The sequence below is a fragment of the Sugiyamaella lignohabitans genome, chromosome B, assembly GCF_001640025.1.
Source record: "Sugiyamaella lignohabitans strain CBS 10342 chromosome B, complete sequence".
In the NCBI taxonomy this organism is placed as follows: domain Eukaryota; kingdom Fungi; phylum Ascomycota; class Dipodascomycetes; order Dipodascales; family Trichomonascaceae; genus Sugiyamaella; species Sugiyamaella lignohabitans.
In genome coordinates, this window is record NC_031674.1 from 3,201,432 (window position 1) to 3,220,617 (window position 19,186).

General features: G+C 42.0%; 5 protein-coding genes across 5 annotated transcripts; 4 read left to right on the forward strand and 1 right to left on the reverse strand.

Moving 5' to 3' along the window:
* Positions 1–36: 36 nt before the first annotated feature.
* GFD2 (Gfd2p) lies at positions 37–1,440 on the reverse strand (the record flags this gene model as incomplete). Its single annotated transcript, XM_018880065.1, has 1 exon — positions 37–1,440. One exon carries the CDS (start codon positions 1,438–1,440, stop codon positions 37–39), a length of 1,404 nt encoding a protein of 467 aa, XP_018737920.1.
* A 5,625-nt stretch (positions 1,441–7,065) lies between these two features.
* CDC28 (cyclin-dependent serine/threonine-protein kinase CDC28) lies at positions 7,066–7,848 on the forward strand (the record flags this gene model as incomplete). The annotated part of the gene is made up of 1 exon (XM_018880066.1): positions 7,066–7,848. One exon carries the CDS (start codon positions 7,066–7,068, stop codon positions 7,846–7,848), a length of 783 nt encoding a protein of 260 aa, XP_018737921.1.
* Positions 7,849–8,810: 962 nt separating this feature from the next.
* JLP1 (Jlp1p) lies at positions 8,811–9,998 on the forward strand (the record flags this gene model as incomplete). Its single annotated transcript, XM_018880067.1, has 1 exon — positions 8,811–9,998. The coding sequence occupies one exon, from the start codon at positions 8,811–8,813 to the stop codon at positions 9,996–9,998; it is 1,188 nt and encodes a 395-aa protein (XP_018737922.1).
* A 3,516-nt stretch (positions 9,999–13,514) lies between these two features.
* On the forward strand, positions 13,515–16,481 carry SKG3 (Skg3p; the record flags this gene model as incomplete). The annotated part of the gene is made up of 1 exon (XM_018880068.1): positions 13,515–16,481. One exon carries the CDS (start codon positions 13,515–13,517, stop codon positions 16,479–16,481), a length of 2,967 nt encoding a protein of 988 aa, XP_018737923.1.
* A 1,244-nt stretch (positions 16,482–17,725) lies between these two features.
* On the forward strand, positions 17,726–18,952 carry RNR2 (ribonucleotide-diphosphate reductase subunit RNR2; the record flags this gene model as incomplete). Its single annotated transcript, XM_018880069.1, has 1 exon — positions 17,726–18,952. The coding sequence occupies one exon, from the start codon at positions 17,726–17,728 to the stop codon at positions 18,950–18,952; it is 1,227 nt and encodes a 408-aa protein (XP_018737924.1).
* Positions 18,953–19,186: the final 234 nt, after the last annotated feature.

A 19,186-nucleotide genomic window follows, 5' to 3' on the forward strand; every position in this document is an offset into this window, starting at 1 on the left:
AATTATATAGGTCTGCCATTAAATAAATAAATTCTTCTATTTTAGATCACGGTACTTGGAAAGATAAAGAAGTCGATTCAGCTCTTCAGTAGGAACCGTACTACTTCTGTCAACCAAGGCTTCCAACAACTTCCTTAATTCAGGATTGTTTAAATTATGCGTCTCCCTAAAGGCGTTGTTGCAAAGACACAATCCTAACAACATCGTGAAGTAAGCATCATTTCCAGCATTGTGCAAAGCTCCATGATTGATTTTTAGATATTTAAGTACCTTTCCTAAAGCGCCAAATTCATGGTCAGATAACTGCCATATATCGTAGGTGTCGAAGTAATCAGGGTCTTTATCTCCCAAATCTTGTCCCAAATAAAATTCGTACCGACGAAGCATAGTGAAGTCGGCTTTTACGCCATGACCAACAAACAATACTCTAGATCCGAATTGAGAAGCTCTCTGCTCGCATTCCATAACCAGATTTTTGAATGACTTTTGACACTCTGGTAGAGTTTGTATTTTAGACTTCCCTAATAAATAATTAAATTTGTTGTCTTCGACAAATCGACCATTTCTCATACGCAGAAACTCTTTGATGATATAATGCTCATTTCTCATGCGACCAACCAACGAACTAGAAGCTTTTGTCCCATCGTAGACAGAAACTCCCACTTCAGTCATTTTCGTATTGTTGCGCTCCCAGCATTCCATATCAACACTAATTAAAATATCGCCTGCGCTGATTGAATTCATTCCCTTTGAAAGCATCAGTTGGGACTTCGCGATCCTTGCCCTTAGTTTCTCCTCTCTTATCAGGGCTTTTTTCTCTGCACTCAGCTCCTTAGCTGTCTTCTGCCGAGATGGTTTGTCTGAGGGAGTGTTCGGAATAACGGCATTGGTGCCCAGTTTTGATGGTCCAGAAAAAGTACCTTCGCTATCCGATTCAATATGTTTCTGAGATAGTTCCATACTAAGATCCGCAATCTGATCACTGGAGCTCACTTTGAATAGTCTTCCTGACTTGTTCGCTGAGGTAGATGAGAGTCTGCGTTTATGACTGAGCATATTTTCTGACTGTACTAACTTTGAGCCATCAAAATGCTGGTTCTTTTGCTTGTTCTTCTGCCGCTCCTGCCACCCATAATGGAAATGTGCCCCTCCTTGCTTGCTGCTAGTCCCAGGGTTCGATCTTTGAATGCTATTCTGCTTTCCAGTTTTGCAATGTGGTCCAACATTCTCACTCTGGTGTGTCCTACTGGAAAGACTATCATAGGACGATTTCCTCGACTTTATCTCAAATGAGCGAGAGAGGGCAGTGGATTTGGGAGCTAAAATAGGCGAGTTCTGATGTGATCCTGCTTGTTGTCTCTTTCCACTGGCAGTGTCTGTGTTTGCCGATATGTCACCCGCAGCCTTAGTTGAAGACCGAACTCTGTCATTTGAATACATAGGTAAGGAACAACGCGGAAACCTCAACCGTACGGATTTCGGCGTGCCCTTTATACCTTGAAAAATCGTATATCCCGATATTTTATTATAGTCCGAGCCCGTTGGATGTACAATCTATCTTCACATGGATTTATTGCAGAAAATATATACAAAAGCTTCTGCCGTGCATTTGTGTGTAGATCAGCTCCAAAACTATAGTTTGAGATATAGCTTTTCAATCAACTGAACTATCAAAAATCTATTCTATTTCACTAAAAAGAAACTTCTAAAAATTCAACTATTAGTTTATGAAAAAAATTCTGTCGTTCGACATATCCCATATTTCAAAATGTGGTGAAAAACGATACTATCCATATACACAACTTAAATTAATTTTATATAGCGACTACCGTGCTGTGAATAAATTTAAAATCACAATAATAAATTATACTTAAATCCTCTTTAATTCGGATTCAATGAAGTACTAAACTCTCAGAAATAACATTCATTGCTCATCTGACTTACCACCTCTTTCTATGTCCCATGTTGTTGAGTCGGATACCGCCCGCTTTACATTTTGGCTAGAGAAATACCCGGCTGTGCAGAAGATTACAACAATAACAAACTCCATCATGACAATCATTCCAAGGCGAAGCTTCCAGTCACCGAGAAAATAATTCCAGGTTTCGTATCTGGTCCAATTGTATTTGACCTGAGACGAGGCGATAACTGTGTAGAGCGTTCTCACCAGCAAGAAAGGAGCTGCAGCCCAAACTCCATAGAGAATATAGGTATGGGACGCATCAAAGACGACACCACAGACCCCTTGCCTTAAAAAGTTGGTAAATAGTAAAAGGTTGATAAAACCGACCATTGCGACACTGGATGCAACAGCAATCATTGCTCTGCCAGCTGCACTTAACTGAGAAGTGCCATTGTCTTCCGGAGCCAAGTAACCACGAATTCCCAGAACAATAGGAATAACGAAAAACACTCTTATAACAACATTCCAAGTAGAGACTGGTGACGTCCTACAAAATAACAGTTTTCTCTTGGGACCGAACTCACTAATTCCACTTATAAGGAAGCCTAAAATGCACATCTGTAGAGCTCCAATACTACCAAAATTCGACAGAGCAGATCCGATAATCAACAAAACCCAGTTTGGAGAGTCCGTATTCGCTTGAGAGATTACGAAAGCGGAACCTATAATCTTTTCTATACCCATGTTAGTGTTATTCTTTTACAAGGTGATTTTTTTCGACATATGTACTACTTACCAACAGAAAATACTACTAGGAAGAGCCAGCTCAAAAACCATCTCCTCGTTCGCCATGTGCACATGTAGACTGCGAAGAGAAAACTGATACTGTAGACAGCCAGTTCAAAAGCGTAGACACTTGCAAGTGGATTCATTGATAAGATCGTTATAGCTGAAATAGATTGTCTAGTCTAGAAAGTGAGATTTAATCAGCTTCCTTGACCATTTATATATAAGAGATCTCGCTGTTGATCAGGGGGCTGCCTGCCGTCTATGTCGATCTGACGATCCGTTTATGCAGTTAAGCTTTAGAGCTTTAAAGTTACATCGGGGTTAACATGTCCCAAAGTGGCTACATCGCCTTTTATTTTCTGGCTGCAGGGCGCGAAGAACGCCAAACTAGTGGGCGGTGCAAATTGCGGTGTAAATTGCGACTATGTATGGGCAAGCTCGTTGGTTATCTTAGATTAGGTTATTCGTTCATCACTTGACAAGTTTGCGAGAGCTGCCTTGGAGTCATCTAAGCCTCTCGACTATGTGAATGCCGCATGTTCTCATAACCAGATAGCGTCTGAGCCACGGTTACCATGTGTGAATAATCCATACATGATTAATGGTCCCCGTTAAGCCCATCAATCCCTATTTCTGCTGCTTATCGATCGTTCAAGAAAATACTCTGGAACAGGAGAGTGGCTATAAACCCACACATAGTTACTTATCTACTTATCTTTCTAGCTGTTTACATATTAATGGCTTGTACTTCAGTTGATGGGCTTGACTCGTCGCTGATGATGAGTCAGAAGAATGCCATCATATATGAACATCAGGACGAGCCGTTGACTCAAGAACGACTCTTCATCCATGCACATGTGATAAGGTAGAGAACAAAGTCTGAACTGACAGGCTATGCATCGTCGATCCGTATTCAGGACCCCCAATAGTAATTTATATGCTGCATCTAGTTAAGGGTTAAATTCCACATCAAGGGCAGATTGTCTCATACTCCAGCTGCGGTACTGTGCCGTCAACTGGCAATCAGATCTATATGTTTGGTTCTTTCCTTCATTGGATGGGTGGGCTGTAAACACTCGAAACATTTGGAGGCTATAGCTGACAGCGAAATATTTATGTTCACAGTGTTTTAATTACTATACAAGGCGGGACGATCCGTTTAGGGGTTAGTTCACCATGTCAACTACTACTCGAACAACTCATAACAAGTCTAGAAACGGTTGTGTTCATTGTAAACGACTGAGGGTAAAAGTGAGTTTATTTTGTGCAATGCTAGTGGAATTGAACTCTAACTAAACATTTAGTGTGACGAATCTAAACCGTCATGTGATTATTGCGTGCGAAATAAACGGACGTGCCACTATTTACCAGTTCAGCCCATCAGAAGAAAACCTCAGCGAGGCAGTGTTCCAGAAGTGTCTCCTCGCGGAGTTGTGAGCCCAGAATTCCTGAACGAGGATGTATATTTATCACCCCCACACGAACAGGATACTGGCCAATTCCCACCAGTACATTCGCAACTTAATATGGCCACAACATCAGACCTCGAGCTATTTAGTGCTAGCGGATCATCAGATTCTTCAAACAGTCCTGAAACTGCTAACCCCTTGGACCTACTGGAGTCATTGGAGGATGGTGATTTGTTTTCGGTCCCAGGCGAATATATTACTGTGATTGAAGAAGATACCTCCCATTACTTTAGCAATGTGGATCCCACAATCCCTAAGAGCATGTCACCGTTTGGTGCATTAACGGCAACACAAATTCGATATTTAGATTATTTCTTTGATGAGGGGTTAACGGTGTATTCTTTGGGCGTATCACAACTTTCTAACGTGTGGAGGACATTTGGATTACAGGTAGCACTTGAATCACGACCAGTACTTAATTCGCTTATTGCTTATAGCGGGCTTTTAATGCAATTGCGGGGAAAAGATATCTCATTCACTGACTATGGCGTAGTAAGATATTCTGCGCAAGAATATTTCTATTCAGCAGTAGGAAATCTAAGACAATCACTTAGCAATTTGCCTAAGCACTCACCCCTGGAAATGATCCTGTCGTCTACAATGATTAGTGCATGCTCCTTTTTGGTCGATGATGGAGAAATACCGGTGGTTTCCTTTAATGGCGAGACTGATCTCCTCGGTCTTGCGTATGGTGGGAAGGTCATCATGGAGACATACCTACCTATTTCACCAAAGTCATTCGCTAAACAGTACATATCAATCGGAGTGGACTATCGTAAGGCCGCGTGTGTCGCATCTGAATCCTCTCTTCTTTCACAAGATCTGAGTATCGCATTTTTAGATTATTTAGACGACTCATTACAAAACAATCTAGTGGCGCACAATTTGATTCATCCGATTGAAGCAGAGCTCTACCGTTTATGCTTAGATGGTATACGGAAGGCAACTTATACGGCTCAATTGATGTCTAGCTTTTTGCCAATAATGTCAGTCTTGAGTGAATCTCCGCCAGAATTTACCCACGCATGTCGGGCTCAGCGGCCGTTTGCATTGGTGATCTTGTTATTCATGTGTGTATTACTACGCAAAACTATTTTTAAATTCCGTAAACAGCATTGCGTTTGGGATAAGTGTATACAAGAGTCGTACAGCAGGTTACCAAAAGAGATGAAGTACATCGGGGACACAGCACTTGAAATGTTTGACCATAAATTCAACAAGGACATTCAGAAGCTCGGGAGACTTTTGCTAATGGTTTACGCCAAACAATGAGTACTGGCGGAAATTTATCCAATGGTTTTAATGGAGATAAGGTTTGAGCTACATAATAATTATGCATCCGTCATAATCAGTCAGTTGATATAAATTACGAAGACAAGATTCGTGTAGTGTCCACTCGATTAGCCAGGTTGAAAATGAATTCACAAAAAGATGAATTTGTGGCTCAAAAAAGCAGAAGAAGGTCGAGAAACGCCATAGACAATGCAAAGGCTACAGGATCGAGCCACAAGAGCGTTGCAAAGACAAGCGCGGGCGCTAGTATAGGCAATGATAAGAACAATAGATTTTCGATTCTTGCTGTTCAAAATCAGAGATCTCCTATTACCAGAGATATCTACAGCCCACCTAGCAGAGTCAATGATATTAGGAGCCAACAGTCAGAGGGGGCATTGACTAAAGACACACTGCAGTCAATAAACAGTGTTAAGGACAGAAATTCCACCAATCCAACTAGAGGCATACCTAAAAAAGTTAAGATGAACAGGGGCAATGCCAAGTCTCGTAGCATCAATCCAGGGCTCCGACGAGTAGATAAAATCCAACCAACTATGGAAAAACTAGCGGATCAACCTAGGGCTAGCCGAGTCCTTGGTACGGTCAATGCCAGATATTTGCTTGCAACGATTGCAATTCTATGTTTGTTTGTTCCACTGAAGCTCTCTATTTTCGTACTCGCTGTTCTATCATTAGGCGAAATAAGTCTGTACTTCACATGTGGATAGTATTTAATTATGCCTTGGAGTTTTCGTCTATGTCCATCGACGGACAAGATAGTCAATTTATATATTTATAATAGATAGCTGGCTTCTTATATTCTTGTACTGGTAATATTTTGGTTACAAAAGCACTTTTTCAGAGTGGTAGCACTAGAATTCTCTGACATAACTATAAATCTGTATGGTAACATTAGAATTCTCTGTCTCAACTATAAATCTGTAACAGCTAGTAGCTTGCGACTGAGTCTTGAGAAACTGTTCAAATAACTATTAGATGGAATAGGTTTGATATCCCCTGCTCCCACAATACCATGCTATTAATACCATGCTATTAACCGCCTTATTTCTATGGACGCGTCAGCTGCATATAATAATATCCCAATCGAGATAAATGTCGCTGGGAGTCTGTTGTGCATGATCGTTTTCAGTGTTTACTTAAAGAATTCCACATAGAAAACAAACCCAAACTTTAAGCTGGCGTAAAAACGACTATCCACGAACACTGATAAACACTTCTCTATTGTGATTTTAGTGCAACAGAGCTATTCCTGCTTGATAAGTATTCGAATCTCTCATCATGGTTGAGTTTTCTGATTATCAAAAGCTGGAAAAGGTTGGAGAAGGTAAGAGCAATGTTTTGAGGCGTGTTCACATAGCGTCCGTTTTGAATGACTTTTGACTTCGGCCGGTCCAGCAAGGAGAAATACGCTGGATCAAGGTACGAATAGGAAACGGTTCGATTTAGTTTATATAAGCTAACTTCTGCTTAGGTACCTACGGTGTAGTTTACAAAGCTCTTGATACCTTGAATGGAAACAGGTTGGTAGCGCTCAAGAAGATTCGACTTGAAGCAGAGGATGAAGGCGTTCCATCGACTGCCATCAGAGAGATTTCTCTCCTTAAAGAAATGAGAGATGACTACATCGTTTCGCTCTACAATATTGTTCATTCCGATTCTCACAAGTTATACCTCGTGTTTGAGTTCTTGGACCTAGATTTGAAAAAGTATATGGAGTCTATTCCAGCAAATATGGGATTAGAGCCTGATATGGTCAAACGTTTCATGAGTCAACTTGTCAAAGGAACTCGTTACTGCCACTCACACAGGATTCTTCACCGCGATTTGAAACCTCAAAACTTATTGATTGATAAAGAGGGAAATCTCAAATTGGCCGATTTCGGATTAGCCCGAGCATTTGGTGTACCACTGCGTACTTATACGCACGAAGTTGTTACATTGTGGTATAGAGCTCCGGAGATTTTATTGGGTGGCCGTCAGTACTCTACTGGTGTTGACATGTGGTCTATTGGCTGCATTTTTGCGGAAATGGTCACTAGAAAGCCTCTATTCCCTGGAGACTCGGAAATCGATGAGATTTTCAAGATCTTCCGTTTACTAGGTACACCTAATGAATCTGTATGGCCAGGAGTTACGTCGCTGCCAGATTTCAAAACTACCTTCCCACAATGGAGCAAGAGACGAATTGAAAGTCAAGTTACCGGCCTTGATGAGCTGGGCCTTGATTTACTTGAAAATCTTTTAGCTTATGATCCTGCCATGCGTATTAGTGCTAAACGGGCCATTCTCCATCCATACTTTGAAATTGATGGCCAATCTTCAGTCGGAAATAGAGATATGGCACATGAACGGGTAGTTCAGCAACAGCATGGCCAGGCTCTGCGAGCTTAAGACCACTTGCATATAGAATCTCCTTTTATTATTTTATTATTATCATTACTATTTTGGGTGAACTTGATTTAAACATAGCGGGGAAGAAAACCGGTTTCCCTGTAGGGGCTATCTGGCCAAGAAAAGAGCGGTATAAATATCCAAGGAATATCAGCAAATACCATAAACAATATCCGCAACTATACCATTCTATAATTCAATACTACTTTATGTTTAGGCAGTACCTCGAGAATAATGTGGGCTCTGCCCAGATTAAATAGTTCGTGATACGATGTTGTTCCGAGTTAGCTCGGAAAGCCACTGGCTGTAGATCAGGCACGCGGTGTAATCACGCAATCGAGTAGCCAGCCACAGTACTAGCACAGTTCGCAACGAACTTTCATCAACGGTATTACATGAGGAAGACAGAGCAACCCGTCACAAGCCACTTGGCAGAGATTAGGCCCAGCATGGTCCCACGCCACCGTACCGCTCGATATGTTGCTATCACTTACAAAATAGTGTGTCCAAGTCTGGCAAATATGCTCGGATGGGCACAGAGGAGTCTGGAATATTTGATTGTTGCTACAAAGAAGCAGGTGACCAATAGAATTTTCGGGGGCCGAGCCACAGTCTGTCTAAATTTCAGCCCCCGTACCCCGGAGTTATTCATCCTTTTATCAAAGATGATCACTACCAAAAATGGCCCGATAATGTCTCACGAATTCGACAATATGTCCCCTGAATTTAAACATATCACGTGCAGTGTGCTAACAGGGTGGGTCGAATGACAAATAATTGTGACATTGGGCCGCGAAAGTTATAGAAAGTGGTCTCAGTACTGAAATTCGTGGCGGTCTGGTGGCTTGTGACAAATGCGGTCATGAAACGCTGGTTTACTATATAAGTCGCCCAATGCCACAAGCATTTGGTTCAAAGTCAATCAATTTTATTTGATATTAGAACTATAATTCACAATAAAAATGGCACCAACGGCAGAGACTCAAGCACCCCTCACTCCTAATAAAGGCAAGTTCCTTCGAGGAGTTGCTGATATTAATGAGGCATCCCTTGCAAGACTCTCGTTAAGAGAAAAGAAGGAGAAGATAACTCCATATGAGTTTGAACATTTGTCACCTGCCTATCCTGATATTCATTGGGAACCTCTCAAGGAGCTTGAGTACACAGACAAGGCTCTTGGTGCTGATGAGGAATATAAAGAGCTGTTCAAGGCTGTCACTTCTTATAGACATGTCACTCCGAAGTTTGGAACTGTGCTCGAAGGTGTTAATCTTGCTGAGTTGAATGATAAGCAAAAGGCGGAGCTGGCTCACCTTACTGCTTATAGAGGTGTGATTTTCTTTAGAGACCAAAAGGATTTGGATATTCATAAGCAACTTGATTTGGGACGATTCTGGGGTAAACTTCACAAGCATGCTACGACGGCATTGCCCAGAGACTGGGAGAAGGGACTTGACGAAGTCCATGTTGTGTTTGCTAATGAATACAGACCACCCAGTCAAGCATATCCTCAAAGCTATTTATGGCACTCAGATGTTTCATATGAGTTGCAACCCCCCGCATACACAACATTAAAACTTTTAGACGGACCCGAGGAGGCTGGTGGTGATACTCTATGGATCTCAGGATATGGATTATATGATGCTCTTTCTCCTGGTTTGAAGGAATATGTGGAGAAGCACACTGCACTTCACTCTGCTCACGAGCAGGCCGATGGTGCTCGTGCTAACGGCAAGACTGTCCGCCGTGATCCTATCGTTACTGAGCACCCACTTGTTCGTGTGCACCCAGTTACTGGATACAAGTCTTTATATGTCAATCCTGGTTTCACTAGAAGCATTGTTGGTGTTCCCAAGGCTGAATCAGATGCTATCCTTCAATATCTGTTCAGTTTGATTGCTACTAGCCAGGAGTATACTGCTAGGTTTACATGGGGCAAACACGACTTGGCACTGTGGGATAACAGAGTTACTGTCCACTCTGCCACTTATGGTTTCTATCCTAATCGTAGACATGCTGTTAGAGTCACTGTTCATGGTGAGACTCCATACTACGACCCTAATGGTAAGAGCCAACAAGAAGAGATTGATGCCCAATTGCAACGCAAGACATACATTGACGGTAGCAAAGGAATCAATTACAATGATTAAATTAGTTTAATTGTTTCTTCTCATAAAATTTATAATGTAATGATATTTTTTTGTAAAGTATTTAGTATTTGGTTTCCGAATAGTCGGTTTCTCTCTAACAGCCAGTCGTCAGCATCCTGATTTCGAGGTTTCGAGGCTACCCCTGAAAAAGTCAAGTTCCCAACCCTGATACTTTTTGCCGATATGTTGATTTCATACACTCACATATTCCCTGAACATTCCTCTGTTACCTAAAGTAGCAATCTATTAGAACTGGCTATTCTTGGGACTGAGCTGCACCTTCTCCGCATAGATTTGCAGCATAACACCTGATATTCTACAGATCTTCAAGACGTTCCTGAAAAACGTATCTCGGTAAACGGGGTCTGATTAAAACGGTGACCATGCTAAGATGGCAAAGGAATGGAGAGAAATATGTACGAACTCAATAAGGTTATATGTTGTTTTAGCGGCTCAATGGCGTGCGTTGGAGTATTGCGGGGTAGACTTCGTTACCAAACCTCGACGGTAGTGCGATATGCTATCTCAGAACCGATTTCAGCATCTGTTTGAGCATCTGTTTGTCGATATGGCTGATCGATTAAATCACACACGATCTAGCTCTATAGTTTCCAGGTAGATCTAATATAGATATGTATCAGTCAGTTACCTGGTTACTGGCAGTAGCCTGCCAAGCAATTCACCATTCGAGGCAGTGCTTTTGGATTTCATCTTATCTTGTTACGACGCTCGATTTCTTACTAATATCTACGTCAAACTTGCACCACCGTTCTTCTGGTGCCAGGCTAGAATGTGGCTACCACTTTTCTCGGTCGGAAGGAGTGGCCTTGTATTTTCATTTCAGGCCGGCGAGCTCGGTTGAATCGGTCGTCCCGCAGATATAGTGCTTGTGTCGTCGCAGATGCCGTATGTGCATCGAGTAATATGCGTCTCCCAATGTCGGTAAAATTGCATGTTATACTACCACTGAACGAAACTGGTATAAAGTTGTATCAGTTCCACACACATTCTGAACATTATCTTTACTAATGTTATATCGTGCCATATTTTTTGATGTTAATTCTTGGTATGTTCAGTTCATTGGTGAGAACTGATCTATTGCTACATTAGATTGGTGCCCAGGCAGGTTAGCCGTGTGAATCCTTTCGAACTGATAGTGAAGCTCTTGTATGCATCTTGGATCTGCTGCCATGCAGAAACGGGACTACCCACCTTCCAGACTAGGTACTGTCTATACATGTGAACGCATGGAGCTCCCGGATAGGTGATAAGATGGCATGGTTGATTGTTGCGGTAGTCGACCGTTGGATCTGTTGTTCACTTGCCCTGTGTTTGCTAGAGAATTGCTAGATCCACCCAGGGTTTTTTTAGTGGGATGAACTTAGAGAAGCCACTTATCCATACCTGCCAAGACATAGTCTTGGTTATAAAAGGTAAATGGTCATATGCCAGACTACGCCATTCTTTGCGATACCGTATTACAATTTCTATACTAACATAATTGCTGGTCCCACTAGTATATTTATTTGATTCTCTTTATGCTATTATTACTTAGTAGGATGCATTCTTAGCTAATTATATACAAAATTGTTAACCAGGTTAACCAGCTTATCTTCTAAGAACAGAATGTGGAAAACACGGCAGAATAACGGCTGCCAGTGCCGTCAAAAATGCCTGACCCGTTTATCTGCTGCTTGTCTTCTTGCCTAATCACTTATCCAGTGCTGCCGCTCCAACTGGTTTCTAAGCTATTATGTTTATTTATAGCTTTGCGGCGGTCTAGTAATGCTTAATTGGCCTTGTAGTTGACAGGGACAACACACATGCGAACATGTGAGCATTCCCATATTCATCCAAAAGTGACGTGGCGCAACGTAAGCCAAGTCAGCAAAAAAGAATCATGAAATTTTTTTTTTTCACTGTGTATTTTATCTGGTACCTAGCTGATTGCTCTGGCAAGCTGTTCCTAAGATAGAACTGGGGTTCATCCGGCTGATGACAGGTGGTGGGGTTCAGTCAACAGCAGCAAACCGCAACGTACAGACTGTGATTACAGCCCCCCTCACCCGCCCCGCCTGACGTAAAGATACAGTAGTAACAGTATACTTATAAGCTTAACTGCATATCTTACCGCTTGGGTAAACATGCCGCTACCCAATCTCACTGTGTTATCTGAAATAGTAACATCGATTTGATATAAGCAGTATACAATATGCATACCACCGCTGCCGGCCCAATGTGGTTATAGTCAGCTATTAAAGGTATAACTAGGTTATTTTTGCTTTTCCCTACATTACTGGATTGAGTGGTGAACTATTGATACTTCCGGTATTACGTTTTTTTCATTCATAACATTACGGCCGACAAAACAACCTTTTTATATTTTGATAGATTTTGTGGTAGATTATCGATACTAGCTGGTGGTCCGAGCTTTAGTTTGTTCATTACCAATTTTTGTATTCATAACTCAAAATTTGAGAGTAAGTTTTGTCAAGGTGATCCGGTTTGACCGGGATTGTACTCGGTTCGGCGGTTAGTGGCAGTAAGAAAACAGACTTTGAAATGGCTTCGTACGAGACGGTATTCTGATATATTGGTTGATTAGTTGATTTTTGCGACTGGCGATTTTGTTTGCTGGTATAAACTAGGCACTGCCTCGGGTACTAGGAGGCTGGGATTGGATTTCTTGTTGTCTGCTCTAGAATCAGGGCCCTACTTCTCAGACGAGGTGCGAAGTATAAATATTGGTATTCTTTCTTCAAAAAACGGAGTTTTACTTTCTAGATAATTTGAGACTTGATAATCGCGGAGAGTAAACTATCTTCGAAGATTTAGAAACAGTTCTGAACACCTGTATTACCCCACACTACGAAACTAGGAATATCTAGTGGCTTCCGAAACCGGGTCGATGTAAATCCGTCTCTATCACAAAGGATACATAGATGAAGAGCCAGAACTGAATGCCAAGTCAGCAAAGTTTAGTAGCGAATATTTTATTTGTTGTATATGCTCATCTTAGTGGAATTTTCCTGTGATTGCGCTATTTTTTTTTGATGGTTGTGAGCTTGTTCATATTTTTTACTGATAACTTTTTTCTCTCCTTTTTAGTTGCAATTTTATTTGAGTTGGGCAAAAGGCGGTTGTGACATTTTTCTAACATTTTTTTTAGCGCCATTAAGATTTGGATAATTTAAGTTTTGTACTTTTTACACATTGTGAAAACGACAAGGTAGAACGAAGAATAATTGTGATAACGGGTATTCAGCAGCTTGTCATCAAGTATTGCTCACCGGTCGTTTATTTATAGGTTTTATTCACTCTTTTTTGGGTGCGACATATCAGCGGTGTTTTAGCAGCCACTCTGCTGGGAATAAACTTTAAGTTTGAGGCTCTGCACTTTATCACCTTAACAACTGAAGACTTCCCACCCCTTTTTTCCCACCCCTGTGTCCAAAAACGTACAACAAAAAGAAAAAGAAAATCATAACCGTTGACAAATAGAGAGCTGGAACCAAAATGTCCGTTCCTTCTTATAACTCTCCCTATAATCAAGGGCATACTCAAGGCGAACAGTTCGAGGGTGACTATCAGAGGGGATCCGGTCCTATAGCCCCCCCACACCACGTTCCAGTGAATCAACAGCGTCAACAATCAAAGCCTGGCCTTCAGCCACCTCATTCGTTAAATCCCATTCCAGGAATTACAAAGAGACTACGTCGACTGAGTATATCATCATCTTCATCAAACAGCGCTTCGAATACACCATTAGCAAACTCTCCAGCTGTTATGGAGGTATCAAAATTCTCTTCGCCTCCTTCGGCTATTTCGCAATCACCGAGATTGGGAACTGATCTGGAGACTGTGCGCTCAAATTCTCCTTTACCCGAGTTGCCGAAAGACACCCCACCAGAGATGATTCCTGTACTTTCGTTACTAGCAGCTCAGCAAAACCGAGAATATTTCCGAGGTTACTTTATGCTTTTAAATGATTTGACTTCGCAAGGAAAGTCTTCCTCAGATAGAAAATGGACAGAAGTGTTTGGCAAACTCACGGGAACTGTGTTGTCGATTTGGGATGCGGCCTCTTTGGATGGAACTTTGGACGGCAAACCACCAACTCCTACTTATATTAATATCACTGATTCTGCGTTCAAGTCGATTCCTAAACTTCCCTCACCCAATGGCGACCTGGACAATATCATTGTTCTATCTACGACAATGAAGAATCGTTATTTATTACAATTTTCTGCTGTTAAGCAATTTCACGATTGGACCGCTGCACTTAGACTGTCTGTATTTGAGTACCTCAGTCTCCAAGAAGCCTACACTGGAGCCCTACTATCTGCTAAAGGTTCTAAACTAAATGGTATTCGTACTTTACTTAGCGAGACAAAGTTTCGCCATGAAGAATGGTGCCGTGTACGTTTTGGAGCTGGTATGCCATGGAAGAAGTGTTGGGCTGTTATTACACCTCCTGATATGAAAAAGAAGAAGAAAATGCCATTACCTGGCACAATTTCCTTTTATGAAGATCCAAAGCATTCCAAGGGTGGCAGCCCTTTGGCTGTAGCCACTGCTGGTTATGCTGCGTATGCCATTTATCCTGAACGGTCTGTGCTTGTTAATGGCTCTACTCTGATTAAAATCGACGGTAAGGTCATTTTCAGTGATTCGGATGGCGAGAAGGATACCGGTATTTTCCTCATGCCAGAGCAACACCCTGGTGTTGTTGGTTATGAAACTCTTATTCGATTTTTGATTCCTGTGCTTGATGTTTTCAAATTGTATGGTAGGCCTCATCGTTTGAACGCCGATAAGTCTGACATTAGATCGCTTTTGTTTGGTATGCCAACATTACCCAGATGTCAATATCTTGATGTTGTCGATCTCAGTTTACTAGTTGCAGTGTCTGGTAGCGACAAATGGTCTGGCTATGAATGGACTAAAAATATTAAGGAATTACTGGCTCGTAAAATCTCCACAGGATATAGAGGTACTGGTTCTATTCACCAAGTTATTTCTACTTCTCCTTTGGGAAGTGAGGTGACTATTCAAGAGCGCAGGGACAGGGCTGTTTCCAATCCCAACCCTCCTGATGCTAGATTGATTGCTAGTACCAATGCTATGAATAATGTTACTCCAGCGACCTCCTCTCCATTAGTAAACACTACTCTTGCTGGTGCTAGTCCTAACTTGGGTGCCATTAGCACAGCTCCTCTAGCTGTCCGTCAAGCTCCAAGCCCTCCTAAGCAAAATAATGCGCCCCTAAGACAACCACAACAACAGCAACCACCACAGGCACACCAGATTGTGCCTCAGTCCCAAGCTAACGCACATGCTGCTCAAAATTCGCAGCCGAGATACCCTGGCCAACAGGGACCAGGACCGAATGCTGTCTATGGAACCAATTCTAACAGGATGCCTCAACCAGCTGTACGCAACGCTCCACCACCACCACTTGGAGTCAACAATCTATCTGTTCCAAGAGGTAGTCATGAGAGAAGTGCATCAGAGGGACAAGATCCTAATAATTTAATGTCTACAGTAGGTCCTTCCACCCAGCCGCTTTCACCTTTGGTGGATGAATACCGATCGGAGTTCCCTCCAAGACCGTCTTATGAGCGAGGACCACCTTCTGGTTCTTCTGAGTCGTTTATGACCGCAGATGATGAAGGACGATCGAATTCCAGGGCTGGAATCAGAGAAGAACTTTTCGGATCTCGAGAACCAATTGATTCTATCAATTCAATTGGTGCGAGAAATGTCCATACAGGATTTGAGGGAGCACCTCCTACTTCGCCAGTCAAATCTCAAAACCCTCGTCAGCCTGCATCTCCACCTAAACAGAGTCCCGTTCACCGACGTCCAGTATCTTCGGAAATCTCCCCTGCACCACAGCAGAAACCTGCTGTAAACATGTTTGATCCTACTGCTAATACTTCACCATCCAACTTGACATACAACCAGCAACCTCCTCCAAGGGACCAATTCTACCAGCCTCCTGCTAGATCACAATCTCCACGTCCTAGATCGCCTTTGCAACCACCCTACCATCAGCAACAGCCTAGAAGTCAATCGCCTGCAGGTGTACGACCAACGGGCCAATATATGGGACAACCTGCACCCCAACAGCAGCAGTATCAACCCCCACGTGCTGTTGGTCAAGGACCCTCTCGTCCTTATTCTCCTGGTCCAGGTGGTCCCGGTCGCCAGCAGCGTCCCCTCAATCAACAACCAGTCCCTCAGAGACCCTACAATGGACCTCGAAGTCCTGGATATCAACAGCAACAGCAACAGCAGCAGCAACAACAGCAGGCACAACAGTATCCACAACAAGCCCAACAACAAGCCCAACAACAACAACAACAACAGGGACGTGGTTACCAACAACGCCAGCCTCCTCACGACCCTTATGGACGTCGGACTCCTCCACCATCGATGTTTGGAAATGCCCCACCCCAATCCCCACAATACCAGCAATAAAGTATTGTTATATTTTTTTAAAATTACTCAATTGGTTACTCGTCACATGTTTGTGGCGTTTACATATATATTCACTGCATGTTACTCTGTATTTTTTAACGCATAAGAATCTGTTTTATTATTAGAAAACTTAACGATTAAGTGAGATAAGATAAGGTCTCGTCTGAATTAATTGCCTGATGTCATGGGAGTGATGAGTCAAATCCATGTCAGATAAAATGACGTACGAAAGACAGTAGGCCGGGGTCGGTCCGAAGTTATTGATAGTCCTGCCAAAAAGGGAAATATGTACTGATTGATAAGATTGTACTGTTTTTCGAAGAATGTAAACATCGAAAGGAACACGAGATCCATCACCATCATCCCACAGTAACCACAAGGATGACACTTACATAAAAATTAGCTATGATTTTGTAAAACTCCTTAGGACCCAGGTGAGCTGGTTACAATTGATGTCTATACAGGGTAGCCCCGCCCGACCGATTTCCTTTTACTCGAGTAGACTCTCATATGTTATGGTTATGGAAGGCATTGATCGGTCCAGCCGATGTATTAATGTATTACGCTGTCATTACTTAAAATTAGTGTACATGATGTTGAAGGGCCTGCAGCGAATTTACTGTATCCGAGGATGGTCAGATAAATAAACAGAAGGCTGAACTATTACCATAGCACGGATCTACGGCGCCCAAATATTTGTGAAATATGTCTGAACACGATGTTATACAGAGCCAATAAAAATATCAAAACATTTTATCCGAGAGAAACGCTCGTCTAAACTAGTGGAATTGTAAATAAAATAAATTAGAAAACATAAGAAAAAAAAACCAGTATACTACAGATATTCTACAATTGGTAAAGAGAAAATAGAAATGAATGATATTGAGTATTTATATCATTGAATCGATCAGCTTGACTCAAACGAGAGATCGCGTTGAGATCTCATTCTCGAGCTGCACATAAATTGGTGTGGACCGGACGCGCCAAGAACGCGCAAAAATCGTGTTATGCAAAGGGAATATCACGCCTAACGCCGCACTTGCCATCGTGTTGGAACGTGTAGGCAATTGAAAAATTATATAAAACCCGCGTTATCCCTCCTGAACGCGTTATTATTTCTTACTTTTGTTCAACATCAACAATAAAAACAAATCCAAATTTCACGGTAAATAACCGAGTTGGTGAATAACTTAAGCAGTGTACATTGCATTAATAAACCATTATACTCTTAGGATCACAGCACAATGGCCAGTGTCGAGCAAACCCCATCCAAAAAGGCAGCATCTGCCCTCTCTAACCTCGAGCTTGGAAGTGATGACTTGATTTCCTCCAAGAATCTCAAAGAGTCCCTACAGAAGATCAAGGAGAAGAAGGATCTTGCTGCTGGTATTAAGGAGATTGAGGAAGTTGAGGAAGAGGAGGAGCAGGAAGAACTCGAGCATGGGGTCCACCGTAGAACCCGTGCTCAACTCAAGGCTTCTGAGAAGGATGAACCTCTCCTTCAAGAAAACCCTAACAGATTTGTTCTGTTCCCTATTAAGTACCATGAGATTTGGCAAATGTACAAGCAGGCTGAGGCTTCTTTCTGGACTGCTGAAGAAATTGATTTAGGAAAGGACATCAGTGACTGGGAGCACCGTCTTAATGATGATGAGAGATTTTTTATCTCTCGTGTCCTTGCATTCTTTGCTGCTTCAGATGGTATCGTCAACGAGAACTTGGTTGAAAGATTCTCTGGTGAAGTTCAAATTCCCGAGGCAAAGTGTTTTTACGGTTTCCAAATTATGATGGAGAACATCCATGCAGAGACCTACTCATTACTTATTGACACTTATATCAAGGATGCTAAGGAGGCTAACTTTTTGTTCCATGCTATTGACAATATTCCATGTATTAAGAAGAAGGCTGACTGGGCTCTCCGATGGATTGCTGATGATCAGTCCACTTTTGCTGAGCGTCTCGTTGCCTTTGCTGCCGTTGAGGGTATCTTCTTCTCTGGATCATTTGCCAGTATCTTCTGGTTGAAGAAGCGTGGACTCATGCCTGGTCTGACGTTCTCAAACGAATTGATCTCGCGTGATGAAGGCATGCACACCGATTTTGCTTGTTTGCTTTTCGGCCACCTTGTCAACAGACCTAAGAAGTCTGTTATTGAAAAGATTATCACTGAAGCCGTTATTATTGAAAAGGAGTTCTTGACTGATGCTTTGCCATGTAGTCTTTTGGGAATGAATGCCAAGCTTATGTGCCAATACATTGAGTTTGTTGCTGACAGATTATTACTTTCCCTTGGTAACAGTAAGGTATATAATGCTACCAACCCCTTTGATTTCATGGAAAACATCTCATTGTCTGGCAAGACCAACTTCTTTGAGAAGAGAGTGTCTGACTATCAAAAGGCAGGTGTCATGGCTGGTTCTAATGCTAGCAAGCCAACTGAAGATTCATTTAACCTTGATGAGGACTTTTAGACTATCATCCTCGTTCCAAACCTACTGTTTATTTTATTTTATTTGCTTTCTGTTGTTTTTGATGCTTGTTTTGTGCTTTTTCTGTTATGTATCTTATGTCTAATGAAATAATCTCCTTATAAAAATTGATTTATCTTATCTCTAATAAGAACTTCGGTCTCTGAAAAGATTATAGTGAAGCGAGTTGTATGGAACGTGGGGTTAGACACACTTAACTTGCCAGCCAGGTAGCCG